General features: G+C 42.2%; 1 protein-coding gene across 2 annotated transcripts in view; it reads right to left on the reverse strand.

The window, feature by feature from the left end:
- Window positions 1–728: 728 nt before the first annotated feature.
- Window positions 729–15,860, reverse strand: part of ttyh2 (tweety family member 2) — a 54,241-nt gene continuing 39,109 nt past the window's right edge. The window contains exons 6-14 of one of the 2 annotated variants that reach the window (XM_061094533.1): window positions 11,799–11,871; window positions 8,832–8,901; window positions 8,696–8,751; window positions 6,787–6,879; window positions 6,584–6,676; window positions 6,055–6,197; window positions 4,406–4,591; window positions 4,244–4,322; window positions 729–2,165 (exon numbers count right to left, since the gene is read on the reverse strand). In XM_061094533.1, coding sequence (XP_060950516.1) covers window positions 2,085–2,165; window positions 4,244–4,322; window positions 4,406–4,591; window positions 6,055–6,197; window positions 6,584–6,676; window positions 6,787–6,879; window positions 8,696–8,751; window positions 8,832–8,901; window positions 11,799–11,871 — 874 coding nt within the window. In that variant the 3' untranslated portion in view covers window positions 729–2,084. The remainder of the gene's footprint in view (window positions 2,166–4,243; window positions 4,323–4,405; window positions 4,592–6,054; window positions 6,198–6,583; window positions 6,677–6,786; window positions 6,880–8,695; window positions 8,752–8,831; window positions 8,902–11,798; window positions 11,872–15,860) is intronic. The other variant, XM_061094534.1, reaches the window with a different exon arrangement.

Genomic DNA, 15,860 nt, shown 5'->3' on the forward strand with positions numbered 1-15,860 from the left:
TACCCGAACGGAGAGTGCTGCCCTATCTGCCCCAGTGATGGTTCACCGCCTTGATCCCACCTCGTCCCTGAGGCTCCTGGGCCATGAATGGATTGTGGCCCTAAGCCTGCCTGCTTGCCAATAACAAAGCTTTACCTATCGAAGACACTTAGAGTCTGGATATGTTGACCTCTGCATCATTGATTTTAGCATTTTTTTCAGGGAATCTCTCAATAGCCAACTGTTGTGGAGATGCACAAGCCCTCGATTCACAACCTGATAAATGCTCATATCTGAGAGAAGTAAGACGCTAATCATTATCCCTTATTTAGAGCCTATCTGCAATATTTCTTACTTAAGCTTTTAATTGGAGTAAAATGGGATATATAACAATCACAGCAAGATATTTAAACTCAACTCTGTTGTCGATTTCACTGCAGAATGTATTAAATATGTTGAATGTCTGGTTCTCTCTGGGTTGTCTGTAGGTCTTGTGTGATTCAGCGTTAATATTTTACCTCCTGATTTGTTCAGCACTAAACTTAAATAAAGTCCCTGCTGGTTTAATGCAGCTTCTCCTGTTGCACTATACTGACCTCTGCTGGAAAGAGAGAGAAACTACCTCACTGGGTTCTATGGTTTTGTCCCAACTACAAATTGATTGAATGAACCCACATCATGGACGTCGATGAGAGTAAAACATGACGTTGCCTTAACACACAAGAAAAAAATTAACACACACCAGGAAGTACTCAAAAAAACAGGTTTATTGAACTCACAGTTGGGCCCCTGAGTCTGGGCCCCCCCCACAGACGGCAGCACCACTCAGTGCCTGTACAGTGAAACATGCTGAAAGACACAAATCAAGACTAATGCTTTAAATCTCTACTGTTAGTCGTCCCAACCGCGTACTGAGGAAAAAGAAAATGACCTGAATATTCTCATTAATGACAGTTAGTGCAGCGCGGCTTCCAAACTACAGCAGAAATGACAACTTCATCGAGTTAGACCGAAAAGACGATATGGATTAATGGCTCTTTAGAAAAAAAAAATCCTATGTGACGCTGCCACACAAAATTAGAAAAAATATTTAAAAAATTGGCACGTTTGTTTAAAAACAAAATCAAATCAGAGTAAAAGACAACAGTCTGTTATTGGACATTTGCTTTTATTTACAGAGGTCGTGGTGTTTCACATGTTTATCAAGCATGAAGCGAAACATGTAGAAAACACAGAACGTGTGTTTCATATTTTCCTTCTTCACTGACCTGAACGTTGTCAGAAGTGAAACAAACCTTCTTTTCAAAGGTGTGAAGGGAAATTATTCCGTGAAGAGCAGATAAATCAAACTGGGACATGTTTCGAGGTTATGTTTCACCCCCGTCCACATTTTTTCATAATCAATTTAGCTATTGATTCCAGAGTGTTTTTATGTGTTTTAATCTGTGTCTTAGTTTGACTATTTGTAGATGTTATCATTTTTATGCATTTGTTTGTGTGGTTCTGAACAATATTACACACAATAATACACAAAAAGTACTGAATGGATTTCAACCAAAATTGGTGGAAGGATGCAGAATGTGTGAGGGAGGAACTTATTAAATTCTGGTGCCGATCACTTTCTCTAAAATTGTGATATGGGACATTTTTCTACATTTTCCCAAAAAACGCTTTTTGCAGGGAGTCATTTATTGATGTGGATGAAAAAAAGAAACAGGCACATTAAGGGAACTGATATATACGAGTGTGTGGAATAAAGGTGCAGCTGGACTCGACTGTTGGGCCTTGGCCAAGGTTTAATCAGCTGCATATTGAACTCATCCCCCCCCCCCTTGCCTGACAAACAAGGATGTTCTATTCAGTTCATATTTCAAAACTTGACAGTTTTCCCACGGAGCACAAAACAGATCAAGAGCAGGTAAAGTTCGACTTGGGGCAGAAAAACTGAGATGAGTCATTTTACGAGAAGAACAGCACAGATATGGTTCTGATGTTGTCCTGTCTTTGTGATGCTTGGACACACTCCTCCTGTCGAGTGTGTGTATGTGTGTGTGTGTGTGTTAATGTGTGTGATGGCGTCTTCCTCCAGGGGCAGTTTAAGAAGTCTATGCTTGGAAGTCGTTTCCAAAGTGTCTAATCTGCTCCTCGGTCATGGACAGGTAGGTGGCCCTCATACTCGGCGAGTACTGTGGAAGACACACACAGAGACAGAGGAGACGTTAGAGGACGACAACGTGATTTCACTTCTGATCATCAGCTACAAATACAGACGATGTCATGAGGGGCTTAAAGGAAAAGTGCACGGAGAATCTGCCTCTTGACAACATGGAACTCTCTGAAGGTCTGAGAAGGTTTGTGAAGTTTGTTTGGATTCACAGGAGTTAAACTGGATTGTCATGGAGAATAATAGACTTCAACAAAACTTGTACATACAGATCAATGGCAGTATAATGTATTATTTTACTTTGGCAAAATTCTTGTAAACCTGCTTGTATTTAGGTTTTTAACTTACTTTAATCTCAATAATAAAAGATACTGGATACTTTTTTCTAGATGGTGTTTCTCAGGGAATATTTCATGTATCATGATAAAACTATTTTACATATTTATGAGTAAGACTGATATTTATGAGTTTGTGCAATTCAGTGCAAATCCAAATATAAATCTAGCAGATTAAAAAACACTTTTTCTGCCACTTTAAATAAGAAATAGAGCAACAAACCTACAACTGTCACTAATGAGTTGCTGAGATCATGTGGATTCATGACGGTAAAAACAGATTTCATGTAAATTTGTTATTTTAAGACTGTGAACTAAATTAAAGACTAAGTTTAGTTGAGTTTTCCTTTTATTTAAACCTGTTGAACTAACTCAGCACTCGATAACAAATAAATCTGTTTCTATGTCACGACTGGATGCATGGTGCTAACACCTCGTGGCAGCAGAAGCTACAGAACGGAATGGTTGGAGCAGGACTGCATGCACAGTAGGGGGCGACTGTGAGGAGATCCAGGGACACAACTACAGTTCCACCCTGTGAAGACCAGGGGCAGACGTCCCACACTAGCTCAGAGAGACACCGTCTGGGATGAGGACAACAGGTTGTGAGTTTGAAGCCATGCCAAACAGGAAGAACCGCACAGGAACCAAACAGAGTGATGAAAGGTGGAGGAGAGGTGATCGATGCAACAGAGGAGAAGAGGAGGGGGAGTCAGTCCTGAGGAAGAGTTGAAAAGACTTACTCTGTTTCTATACGGCTGAGAGTATATCTCCAAAAGTTGATTAAATTAAAAAAAGAGGAAATACAGAAATGAAAGATACAAACGAACAGAAAAAAAACAAATATACACAAACAGACACACACACACACACACAAACAAAAATATATAAAAGAAGCTGTTAGCCGAAGACGACTGCATGGTGCTGCACAGTCACAGTCATGAGGGAGAATTGAATTGTACATCACAATCAAGAAAGACGTCATAAGGCAAAGAACATCACATTTTCAAATGCAGTCCAGTTAGGGATGAAGGCTGATGGCGACTGAGAATGACGACAGACAGGAAAGCAAGAATCGATCGTGTGATGTGTTTTTTTCTTCTTCATCTACAAAATGATAAGATTATGAGGCAAAACAAAACAAGAAAATAGATCAAATAGAATGAGATAAAATAGAATATTGTGCTTTTTTAAAGGATTTTGTGCTTTTTTTCCATTTAGAGAAACTGAAGAACGATTGGATGAATGTGTCTCTGTTCTAAAACACAGCTCATGATTGAATATCTACAGAATCGATTCCACTGCAGCTAAATCCTGTAAATGAGGCTGTTTAAAAGTTAATAAATGTGTGTTTGTTTTGATCTCTGTCATCTGACAGGACACAAGGGGCCCAGCAGGGGGGCTCATTTATTCCAGGATGAAGTAAACCTTCATGGTTTTTAAGGCTGGTGTCGCCTCCTCCTGGGGATTTGGCCTGAGAGCAGCTAAACGACAGTCGCCTCATGATTAAATATTAACTGCGTTGCTTCTCCTCTGCTCGCTCTGAACTCGGCCGTCTGTGAGCTCCGGCAGAGAAAGGCACAGTCGCACGGTGGAGTCATTAAATCGTTAGTAAACATGGCTGTGGCGTTAACGTGGAGTTTAGAGGAGGATGTTCCCTGAGTCGACACTTAAAAAAATGGTGAATGAAATTATAGGCAGTTGGTTTTGAAAACAACTTCCTGTGACATCACAGCGAGGACTTGGCCTCTGGGACCCAACGCACCGAAGGGGGCGGAGATCCGCGTCCTATCAGCGGCACGTTCTCGTAGCGAGGATTTCCCCCGAACAGAGCCGCCTGGTTCCTGAGAGGAAAGCGAAACAAGTGACTCAGAAGCTGAAGGAGCTTCGTCGCTTTACGCTCCACACGTGACGTCCGGTCACTCACATGTACTCGGACGTAGGGGCGGCGGCCACGGCCGGGGCGGGGGGGTGCAGGCTGCTCTGGCTGCCCATGCTGCTGGTGTAGCTGCAGAAGGTGTGCATGTTGGGGAGGTTCGGGTTCTGGGAGATGATCCTCCTCGTCCGGGGGTTGAACGGGTCCTCCTCGTCAATGTCGTCGTAGTCCTGTTCCCTACGGAGAAACATCGGGAGACAGATGGTTTGATCCAGAGGATTCAAAACTGGAGGTCACGACCATGACCCTGCTTCCTCCATGTTAGTGGACCGTACACAACAGTGATGTATGTCCACAGTCATTTTTTATTTCTTAAATCAGGATGAAAGGTGTTGATTGACAGCTGAGACTGACTCGTGATTGGTCGAGCACATGGTTATAATGAATAAATCTCCATAAATCTGCTTAGAAAGGATAGAAAATCCTGAATTTGTCTTTGAATTATCATGTTTATTAAAGTTCCCTTTCCTATTATAGTTATTAAATGATACTTGTATTACATTATCATTTTTCATTGTATAAAAATAGGTCACAACAAAGGCGACTGAATGAGAGGAAATTAATCTTACACTATATCTGCTTTGATATATAAATATTAAGTTGTTTTTTTTCTTAACAGTGATGTATGTGCACGTTCATCTTTTATTTCTTAAATCAGGATGAAAGGTGTTGATTGACAGCTCAGACTCGTGATTGGTCAAGCACATTTATATAATGAGTAAATCTCCGTAAATCTGCTTAGAAATCGTAGAAGATCCTGAATTTGTCTTTGAATTATCACGTTTATTAAAGTTCCCTTTCCTATTATAGTTATTAAATGATACTTGTATTACATTTAAAAAGTTAAGTCGTTTTTCATTGTATAAAAATAGGTCAAAACAAAGGCGACTGAATGAGAGGAAATGAATCTAACACTATATCTGCTTTGAAATATAAATATTAAGGTTTACACATTCAACATAAACCTATAGCTGCTTTAAATGGACATGCACTGATGTTTCAAGGATACAGTTCAGATTAACGTTACAAAACAGTGATGTATGTCCACGTTCATTTTTTTATTTCTTAAATCAGGATTAGAGGTGTTGATTGACAGCTGAGACTGACTCGTGATTGGTCGAGCACATTTTTATAATGAGTAAATCTCCATAAATCTGCTTAGAAATCGTAGAAGATCGTGAATTACCCTTTGAATTATCACGTTTTTAAAGGTTTCCTTTCCTGTTATAGCAATTAAATGATACTTGTATTAAATTATAATTTTTCATTGTATAAAAACAGGTCACAACAAAGGCGACTGAATGAGAGGAAATCAATATAACACTATATCTGCTTTGATATATAAATATTAAGTTGTATTGGAAGGTTTACAATCGTACTTTGCTTTAAATGGACGAGCACTGATGTTTCAAGGATACAGTTCAGAATAACATTATTTATAGTTTCATAAGAGTTTTTTTCATCCATGACCTTGCAAAGGAGAATTTGCATTTTGGGCCAAACATCTGGTCTCTTGTACAATTGTAGAAAAAAAAAGAACTATTCACGCACATGCATGAGTTGGCTCCCGCAGCCCAGCGGAGGCGGGACGGGGGAAATGAGGGCGCTCAGGCAGGAAGGCGAGCGGAGCACGAACTGACCTGCTGGCTATTTGTCTCCACGCCCTGGGAATGGCACACAGCATGACAGTGAAGGCGCAGGCTGCAAGCACGGAGAAGAGGCAGAGGTAGAGCACGCCCTCCACGCCGTCGTGGCACACCCCCACCATCGCATCCAGGTAGTCCTGAAGAGGTGGAAACAGAAAACACTCACTTTGCTCTAATGGCCCTTGTTTGAAATTCGCTGCAGACAAAATGAGTCGGAGATGAAAAAGCACTTAGAGCGTCGCTGCTGTGTGCCGCCTCCAGGAAGCCGGGTACTTTCATTCATATCATGCACATTACTCATGTGAACTCAACTGCATACACAAGTTACAGTGTAGGAGTCAGACAGAGCAGGAGAGCAATAAACACTACGAGGAAAACAAAGATTCTCTCTGTTGTGTCGTGTTGTGTTGTGCTCGGCTCTGATCCTAGTCCCACTTTCACTTTCATGCAGAAACCCTGCCTGGCTACTTACTTGCTCTCCTGTTGACCTAGTTAAAGCTGTGGCTGGAGACAGGGTACGAACCTTGTTGAGCCCCCTGCAGTCCAGCAGGGCGGTCAGCTGGTGCAGGCTGGCCTCAGAGGAGTTCAGCACATTCTGGATTCCCAGCAGGTCTCTCTGCGGACACGACCAAGAACACGTTTAAGAACATTATTCTCATCCTGATTTTAAAATAATAACACTCCATTATACAGAGAAGGAGTTAGTATTCATGGGAGGGGGGGTACCTCAGCTGAAGGGAACAGAGGAACAGCAAACTGCAGCAGACTCTGGATCTGGATCTGCATGGTGGTCAGGGACCTCTGGAAGATGGTCAGGGGCTGAAAAACAAGAAGGTGAAGATCAGGAGAATTAAGAGAAATATGGAAGAGACGACTCAGGACGTAGAAAAGAATATGAAAGAAAAGAAAACAGTTTTTTTTTGGGTGGTTTTCCTATGGATGTCCCACCTTGTTAAGACCATCAATTGATTGATTGATTGGTTGTCAAAAGGTCAAGGCGATTTCATTTGTTGCCACTACACCTGGTATTCTTTAGGTTTGGAAAACAAAATATCAGAATTTGAGCACAAGCAGAGGCTCTTTGAGTGAGATCTCTGGGTTTAGGGTGAAAGTGTCACAAAATCAATAAATCATTCTCTCAAACTGAAAGACCAGACTACTGAATAAAGATTAGGAAAAGAAAACGACAAACAAAAACAGGTTTCGTCCACATTCCCACTTCCTGCGGGATAATAATATTTTACTGTAAAACTTGACTTCTGTTGTTTGGTCTCAGTTTTGGTGAAATATTCCTTAATTTTAATGTTTTCGGACCTCGAGCAGATACAAATTCAACATTTATGTAGCTTGACTCAGCCTTCGTAGTGTTGTCGGTTTACGTTCTCACCACCAGGGGGCAAAGTAAGCCTCCACATTCACCACAATAACACAGAATTTATCACATCCCAACCTGAAATCAGCACCTTCTGCCTTGTGCCTTTTTTTTTTTTTTAATTAACATTCAAGCAGGGCCGTAAAGGGATGAAGAGACTTCACAGTTGCACAACCTAACGAGGAGCTGGATCTGTGGAACAGAGTTAAACTGAAACAGGATACGCTCAATTACCTCAACTATCCAGAAATGTAATTGGTTTCCTCTGATTTGAATATTTCTTCCAGATCTGTGGGTCTGAGCATCATCAAACTGATGTCTGCTGAACAATCTAATAGCCGGAGCAGATGTGAGCCAAACAGAATTTTAAAAAAAAACAGATGGAGAAGGAAAGTAAGAAGACAATAAGAGCAGAAAAAGAGCTGAGGCGGGAGTCACGTCTGAAGCCGTTTGGTTTCAGTTTGGAAGGTTTTGGCCTCAGAAACGAAGGATCACAGGCGCAGAGGAAGAGAGGACGAGTATTTTTAACTTCTCCGAGGGTTTCTGAGGTGAGTTTAGGATCTGAACAGACAGACCGCACTGACCGGAGAGTACGAGCTCGACAAAGATGAGACGTGAGCGGCAGCGACATGAACTCAGCCTCCAGCTCCGGTTCAGGGAATCACAGGTCAAAAGATGTCAAGATATTTAAGTTCAAACGGCTTGAAACTGAGCAGAATGAGATCAAAAGAAGAGCGTTTTTTAGACGAGAAGGTGACGTTAACTCTCAACTGCCTCGAAATAACTTTATAATAATACATCGTTAGGAGCTGCTTTAAATTTAATTAGACTTTTAAAGAAATAGCATTTTAAACACCTCTGCAGCTGCTGGGAATAAAACTCATTAAATTCTGAATAACGACCAAAATGTGTGTGTGGCATCAAATTGTAGGTTTGTGTTGAGGTTTATTCTCAATTTAATAATTACCTTCACCGATGAGATTATGTTTTTGTCTGCGTTTGTTCGTGTTTGATTGTGTTTTGGGAACAAAAACGTTAAAAAGCTAAAGAGAAAACTTGGGTTTTTAGTTTGCTCTGTATAAGAAACTTTGTTTTTTTCTTCACTGCAAACAAATGAAGACGAAAACACAAAATACAAATCTTCACCCTCATTTGAATCATACCATAAAAATGCCTTTTGACCTGTAACTCTAAATAATAAATGTTTAAAAGGTTGTGTAGTTGAAAAGTTGATCGTAAAGTTCGATTCGTGTCATTTCTCACCTGCTGGAAAGGGTTGGAGAGCGTCTGGTTGCAGTAAAGATAATAATGAACGATATCTGTGGAGAAAAATCCAAATTTTATTCTTCACATTTGCAACAGTGACTGAAGCAACATAACTGATATGATTCCCACTCACCAGCAGGGATGATGCTCTTCGTCTGGCTCATGACGAACTTGTCGGGGGAAACACAGAAATCACTCGTGCCCTGAAAAGTAAAAACACAGGAGCCGCGTGAGAGAAAAGACAAAAGACTCGCAGATAATAAATGGTTCACTCGAAATGAAAAATCTAAAAACTCAGAGACTCAGTGAATAAGAGTGTCCAACAGTGAGTGGTGAGCATGACATTAATAATTCATTAACACCTCCGACGAAGCTGATTAACAATGGAGACAATCAGGTCCAGGAAATAAAGAGGAGAAGCTTCTCTTATCATCCAGTTCTGTCCCTCACCACCGCTTTCACTCCACTGCACAGCGCTGACAGGAAAGTGTGCAGCCTGAATGCTGAATGTCCCCGGGGCCCAGGACACACACACTGTGTGTAGCTGAGGGGGGGGGGGGGGGCGCTAATGAACCCCACACAGAGATGAGAAAAGATTGGAAAAATAGTCTCAGTTTGTTAGAAACGAGGAAAGAATAGCAGGAAGAAGAGCTGGTTTGTTCGAGTTATCGAAGAGAAAAGATTGATTCTGTGAGATCGGAGAGTTCGGAGATTCCCGACTGTCGGTAATTACGAGTTCTGTGAGGAAGGGGGCGCTATCGTGCATTAATTTACTGATGCACATATTTAAATTGAAGATTCCCATCTACGGATCAGTATCATGTTAAAATATCTTTCAACAAACGAACTTAGCACATTATAACGTATGTAATGTTTCACGCTACAATCCAAGGTCAGCTGAAATGTGGGCATGGCATCGTAAGGGGGCGTGGCCAGATGTGGGTCATTGTGATGTCATGTGGTATTACAACTACTGACGAGGTGTTTCTGGGGCTTCAGTGTTTTCTGTGGGGAGAAATTTTACACTTTTACATTCACAAAATAAGCAATATAATAGAGAGAAACACTGGAAAAGCACAATTTCTCCTTTAAAGCCAGGTAGTGACTACGGACCAAAGCGTCTGACAAAACCATGACTACATGAAATTAAAGTTTTGTGGATGACTGGTGTTCATGAGACGTGAGTCTGTTTCGTCATCAGGAGCTCAAACATCATGTGAGAGACATGTTAAACGGTTTTATAAAGTGAATGTCTTATATTTGGATCCCTCAGTCGAACACTCAACCTGTTATGTTTGGTCACTTGTGACATTTGTTTTGGACGTTCATGTTCCCCAGAGACTGAATTCCCTTTGGACTCTCCACCCGCTTTCCCACCCACTACACCATCTGTGACCGAGCTGCAGCCCGACTGTGAATCACCCGTCATTTAATGAGAAATCCATCGTTTCCTGTGTGTCCTGGATTTGGGTATCGGGATTTCAGCAGCCGCAGACACTGGAGAGTGTAGAGACGACAGGAACGAGACGAGGACACTGACTGATGTGGAACCGATCGCGCCTCCTGCTGCTCATTATCCCCAACCTTAATTCACACGTGTTAACAATCCTCTGCACCCCCCCGAGTCAAAACACGACATCCTGAGAAACACAGCACAGTCGCCTGAAGCAAGTGAGTCAGCGCTTATCCTTTTCCTTGAAATGCTTCTTCTTATTTTCATACATCACATCGATTATTTCCCTTCAGGTCATTCGAACGTTTGAGTGGCTTCTTTGTTTTTTTTGGGACCACAACAGTGAAATTATTCCCTTATTCAGTCTGATAAGCTTTAAAAAGCCTCTCGTCATAATCCTTGACTTTGACTCGAGTTCTTCAGGACGTGTGACGGTGCTGACGAGGTGCGGACTCGGGGATGTGCTCGTTCTTTTGTTCGGTTTATTTTTGGAGGTGTGCCGATTGATGGCAGAGATCAGAAGTGCAGGAGGGTGAAGTGTGAAAGACAAACTGAGAGGAGGACAAGCTGAAGTTGAAACAAGAGGTTCTTTAGACGACACTGCGAGAGGAAAGTAAAGCTCAGTTAAAAAACACAATGAGTCCTTAAGAGGTTAGTGAGACGCCTGATTTTAAAATGAAAAGGCTTAAAAAGGGCTGTGGGGAAAAACTGGAGCCAATCCCAGGTGACGTTGGGCAAGAGGTGGGGTGCGCCCTCTACAGGTCGTCCTGGCCCATCACAGGGTCAACACACAGGCTACATCCATACTATTGATGTAATTTTAAAACTGATCTCTACACTGTTCACATGATTGTTTCAGCTCCATCCAGACTAACACAACCGAAGTGAATACAACTGCCTTCGTGTTTCAGCAGGATTTGATCGCAGGTTCATGTTTAGAGCAAAGGAAGCTTAAATGCAAATGAATCGGCTTCTTAATGTATCTGCATTCGTAGCTTTTAATAGAGACGAGCCAAAAATGTTGTGTGGAAACAGTTGACGGCAAATTGTCGACACCAGAAGCCTGATTTGTGTGTCGCCCCCAGAGGCTAAATCATCACCAAGGGAGACAAACAACCATAAACCCCTACAGTTAATCTGGAGTTTCCCATTAGCACCAATCTGCATGTGTATGGACTGTGGGAGGAAGCCGCAGCACTTAGAAAAATCCCACGCAGACACAGTCGAGCATGACAACTCCACAAAGACAGGAACTGACTGAACCTGGATTCAAACCGTCAAACCGCTGCTCCACCGTCTCATGTAAATGTTTTAATTTAAAAAAGGAGGTGCATATGTTCCTGAGATGATAGAGAAGAGGAGAAACCTGTAACTATCGTCATGTTCAGACAGTTTCTCCTCGTGCTCTGACACCCGGCAGATATTTTTTTACACGACACTGCATGTAGTGTATAATCATCACTTCTCACACAACCCCTCACACAGAGACAGACATTTTTCAAGTGCAGCGTGCGTGTAGTAAAAGCAATTTATCATCACTGTCACAGGGCGTGATAGGAACTGAGTGCCCGGCCGGTTTGTGCCGGTTCATATCGGGTCACGCTGGGGGGGGGGGGGGGGGGGGGTCGGGGAGGTGAAGCAGCTCACCACAGCAGTGGCCAGGTCAGCTCCCAGAGACGTCCAGCTCAGCACCAGCGTCAGCACGCCGAACACCATCATCCTGCAGGAGCACAGACACACAGCAGCGTTCAGGATCATCACCACATCCACAGACACTCGCTCGTTTTATAATCTTTCATCCAAACCAAGAAAAGCTTGGAATCAATCCAAGTGAAAGACAGAGATTAATGATTTACATCACTCGTCCCGATTTGCAGCCGCAAGGTCCTTCCAGTAATTTGTATCGATTACAGCTGGAACACTGTGATCCCGGAAACAAGCTGTGACCACCGACTCATCATCATCTTAACTGTTGGTAAACTGTTGAGTTGGTTGTGTTTGTTTCCATGTATTATAAATAGAGTTTCAAAATTCTGGGAATATTTAAAGTTGGAAACTTTCCATGGGAATTAACGGGAAGTAACGGGAATATACGGGAATATACAGGACTTAACGGGAATTAACGGGAATAAACTGGAAATGTTGTGGGTAATTTATACTAACTGTATTTACCTTGTCATATACAGACATAAATATAAACATTTTGTTTTGTCATAGGCTGATTTGAGTCCTGAAGAAACTTTGGGCACTTGACTATATGCTTCTGCATCGTTGTGTCATTCTTAACATAGGTCTTTGCACAGTATTTGCAAATGAACACAGCCTTTCCTTCTACATTGGATGGGGTGAAATGTCTCCACACATGAGATAGTGCACGTGGCATTGTTCTGTAGAATAAGATGAGAATTATCCAAACCAAGAAAAGCCTGGAATCAATCCAAGTGAAACAAAGAGATTAATGATTTACATCACTCGTCCCAATTTGCAGCCGCAAGGTCCTTCCAGTAACTTGTATTGATTACAGCGGGAACACTCATCATCTAAACTGTTAGAAAACTGATGAGGTTGTGTTTGTTTCCACGTATTATAAAGTATATTAATCTCATATTCCTTATATTTCGCATTTTGAGACTGAAGTTGAAATGTGAGCTGCCAGGTTCCCGTCTCTCGGAGCTTGGTTTGGTTTCTCCTCTTGAAGAGAAAGTTTTTTTCTGCTCTCTTCTAAGTCTGAAAACTCATTAACACATGATAAATCACTCCGTAGGTGTGAGTGTGAGGCAAAGGCAAGTGTATTCTGTAAAGCACGACGAGTGAGTGGTTGTTTGTCTTTATACGTCAGCCCTGTGATAGACTGACGACCTTTCCTGGACGTGATCTGTCTCTCGCCCAATGTCTCTCAGAAGAAAATGGCACGAATGGATCTGCTCAAGGTGTTTTATCACATGTACTGGTGTTAGCAGATGGAAAAAGTCTCAAAGGTTTTTAAATTCAAAGTGTATTCTTGATATTTAAACTTTATCGTGAACGTTTCCTCTTTATTCTCGAAACGCCAAAAGGAAAAAACTCTTTTCCGTCTTCAAACTGTACTTTGTACTGATGAAAGTAAGAGTGACCCCTCCCTCCCCCAAAAGGTTGGAACAGGAGGAAAACTTAGTCCTGAGAATACAGTGACGCAGATGGAATCATTTTCACGATGGCCTCTGCTGCAGAAAGGAAACAGCCCCCCCCGAGCCTCGAGGGGCAGGAGCGGTGATCTCACTGGCCTGTCATCAGCAGGAGCGAGTCCGAGGTTGTGTTTGTTTCTGTGGGAGTCGACTCTTCAACCTCAACACGCAGCAGCTGCAGCAGCGTCACGAGCAGCCGAGCGGATCCCCTCCGCCGGCCTACATTCGATTACAAGCCCCTGAGGTCACAGAACTGTTGTATTTCCCACCCTGATGATCTCACGGCGTCAGAAAGCGACTCCAAGATGAGAGGATTTGTGTTTTTGAGCCTGTGTTGATTCAGTGAGACAGACGATCACGACCCATTAAAAGATGAACCCTGGTTCTATCGTAGATCAACTCTCATTGGGTCGAATAATCTCCAGAAAATCCAATAAGCTCCTGTTGCTTTCACCACCACAGCACTTTAGGGTTTCCACCAGTGTTTTAATAGAATTTGTGTTTGCATGTCCAGGTTCAGTCGCGGCCCGCTCGTCTTGACAAACGTCCTCCAGCTCAGCGGCTAATCCAGACGCTTCGCTCCTTCTTCCTTTATCTTTATTCCATTTCTCACTTTCTATATTCCCATTAAACCCTCGCTCCCACATGTTTTCTCTGCCTCCCTCTTTATCAGCAGTCGCTCTCGTGGCCCGTCTCCCTCCTGCTCCCTGATACAAAGCCCAGACTGAGCCACTGAGCAGGGAGATATCTGCATAACGCTACGAGGTTATGTGCTTTTGGATCTTTCGGGATCTGAACCATTTTATATGTATGTAAGTACATAAATCAGTGGTAGCAGTTCCCAAATGTAACTGTGGTTCAGGGCTGTGAAAGGTCTGAATGTAAATGCATGACGTGAAGATAAAAGCCGTAGGAAGAGAAGTCTGTTATCGGACTTTTCTCAAAATGTTGTTTTTTCTTGGGGAATATTGAACACTTTCATCTAATCCTTCTAAAATGACAGTACTTCACAAAAAACCATGGTCGATGGTCGATGCGTTTCCATTTCCTCCCAATATCAAACAAAAATTCAAAGTATCCTGGAACATGAACGACGGCATCTACACCAAACACACTCGTGGAAATCTGTCCCTATAAACAGGTCTGAATATTTTCATCCAGATCCGTGATCATATCCTGAGAAATCTACGAAACCGCCCGATCTTATTTTGGTCCATGTCCAATCCACTATCATGGAGGAGGCAAGGATTATGACCAATACAGTAGCCAGCCACCAGGAGGCGACACTTTGGGTGAGCTGTCATGTCGTTCATCTTTATTTACAGTCTTTAGTCACAGTACTAAGGTCATTCTGTGCGATACAAGAGGAAACTGTTTTTTTTAAAGGGTAAATAAATAAAATAAAGGTGGTTGGGGACTTTTCTGGCCTGTGTGTGTCTGTGTGTTGTTGCAGGTTGTGTAACACTGGACTGTCTGAGCTTCTGTAAACACACTATGACACAACGTGGCCGGGCACACGAGGGTGATGCCCCCCTGAACGGCCCCTCGGTGCCGGCAGGTCACGCTCAAACCAAAGCAGGACTTTACTCCGTGTCGTGCTCCGCCGAGCGAGAGAGAGGATCCACCGAGCTGCAGCAGCAAATCGAGTGTAAACCTGACGCAAAGCAAATATAAATACAGAGAAGGAGTCACAGGGGCCAGTGAGCATGGGGGGGGCGGGGCCTCAAGTCACACTGCATCACATCACAGTGGGACCTTGATCTTCTCCTCAACGGAAAATATAAAAACCTGCACACTTTTATTCACATCTTCCTCTCACGTTCTAACTCTGGCTCCTGGTCGTCACTTCAGAGGAACTCATACTAAAACTCATTCAGAGCAACTTCCTCACAGATTATGAATTTTATGGAACAGAATTGTCAAGACGGCACTTCACTGATATATAATGTGTTTTTTAGCTTAAAGTCTCAGCTATTGGTTTTGTAAAGTGTCCATATATCTATACGTGTCCCTGATGTAACTGCATTGATACGACCTCTGAGTTCACTCCACAGTTTTTATGGGATTTCACCTTGGTCGGAAGCTGCAGTTTGAATAAATCATCAAATCTGCTTCTCATCTTGAGTCGTTTCTAAATCAATAACCTGCTGAGACCTGCAGCAGCTGAACTGTGGCTTCATCAATAAATTCATTCAATCAATTATCACTCCTGCAAACAATTAAATATTCAGAACTGCTCTATGCGTCGTCCCCGGTGTATTTCTGGATACTTAAACTGTGTTTTTTTTACTTTTTCTTCTTTAGCATTTTGAGGGGAAATGTTAAGAATAAAGTGAAAAAGAGAAGAAGAATAAAGTTGAACTAAATCGAAGGGAGGACGATGCTGCAAAAAATATCAAACATTTTAATTTTAAGATTTAAGTCAATGAATATATCTAATTACTAACTTTCTAACCCTAACCCATTAACAAAAAAAGGTTTTCTGGTAAAGGTTACTGTCAGAGCACTTCTCATGTTTTGTATAAATAAAGGATTAAAAAAGATG

This window comes from Limanda limanda, chromosome 21 (assembly GCF_963576545.1).
Source record: "Limanda limanda chromosome 21, fLimLim1.1, whole genome shotgun sequence".
Classification (NCBI taxonomy): domain Eukaryota; kingdom Metazoa; phylum Chordata; class Actinopteri; order Pleuronectiformes; family Pleuronectidae; genus Limanda; species Limanda limanda.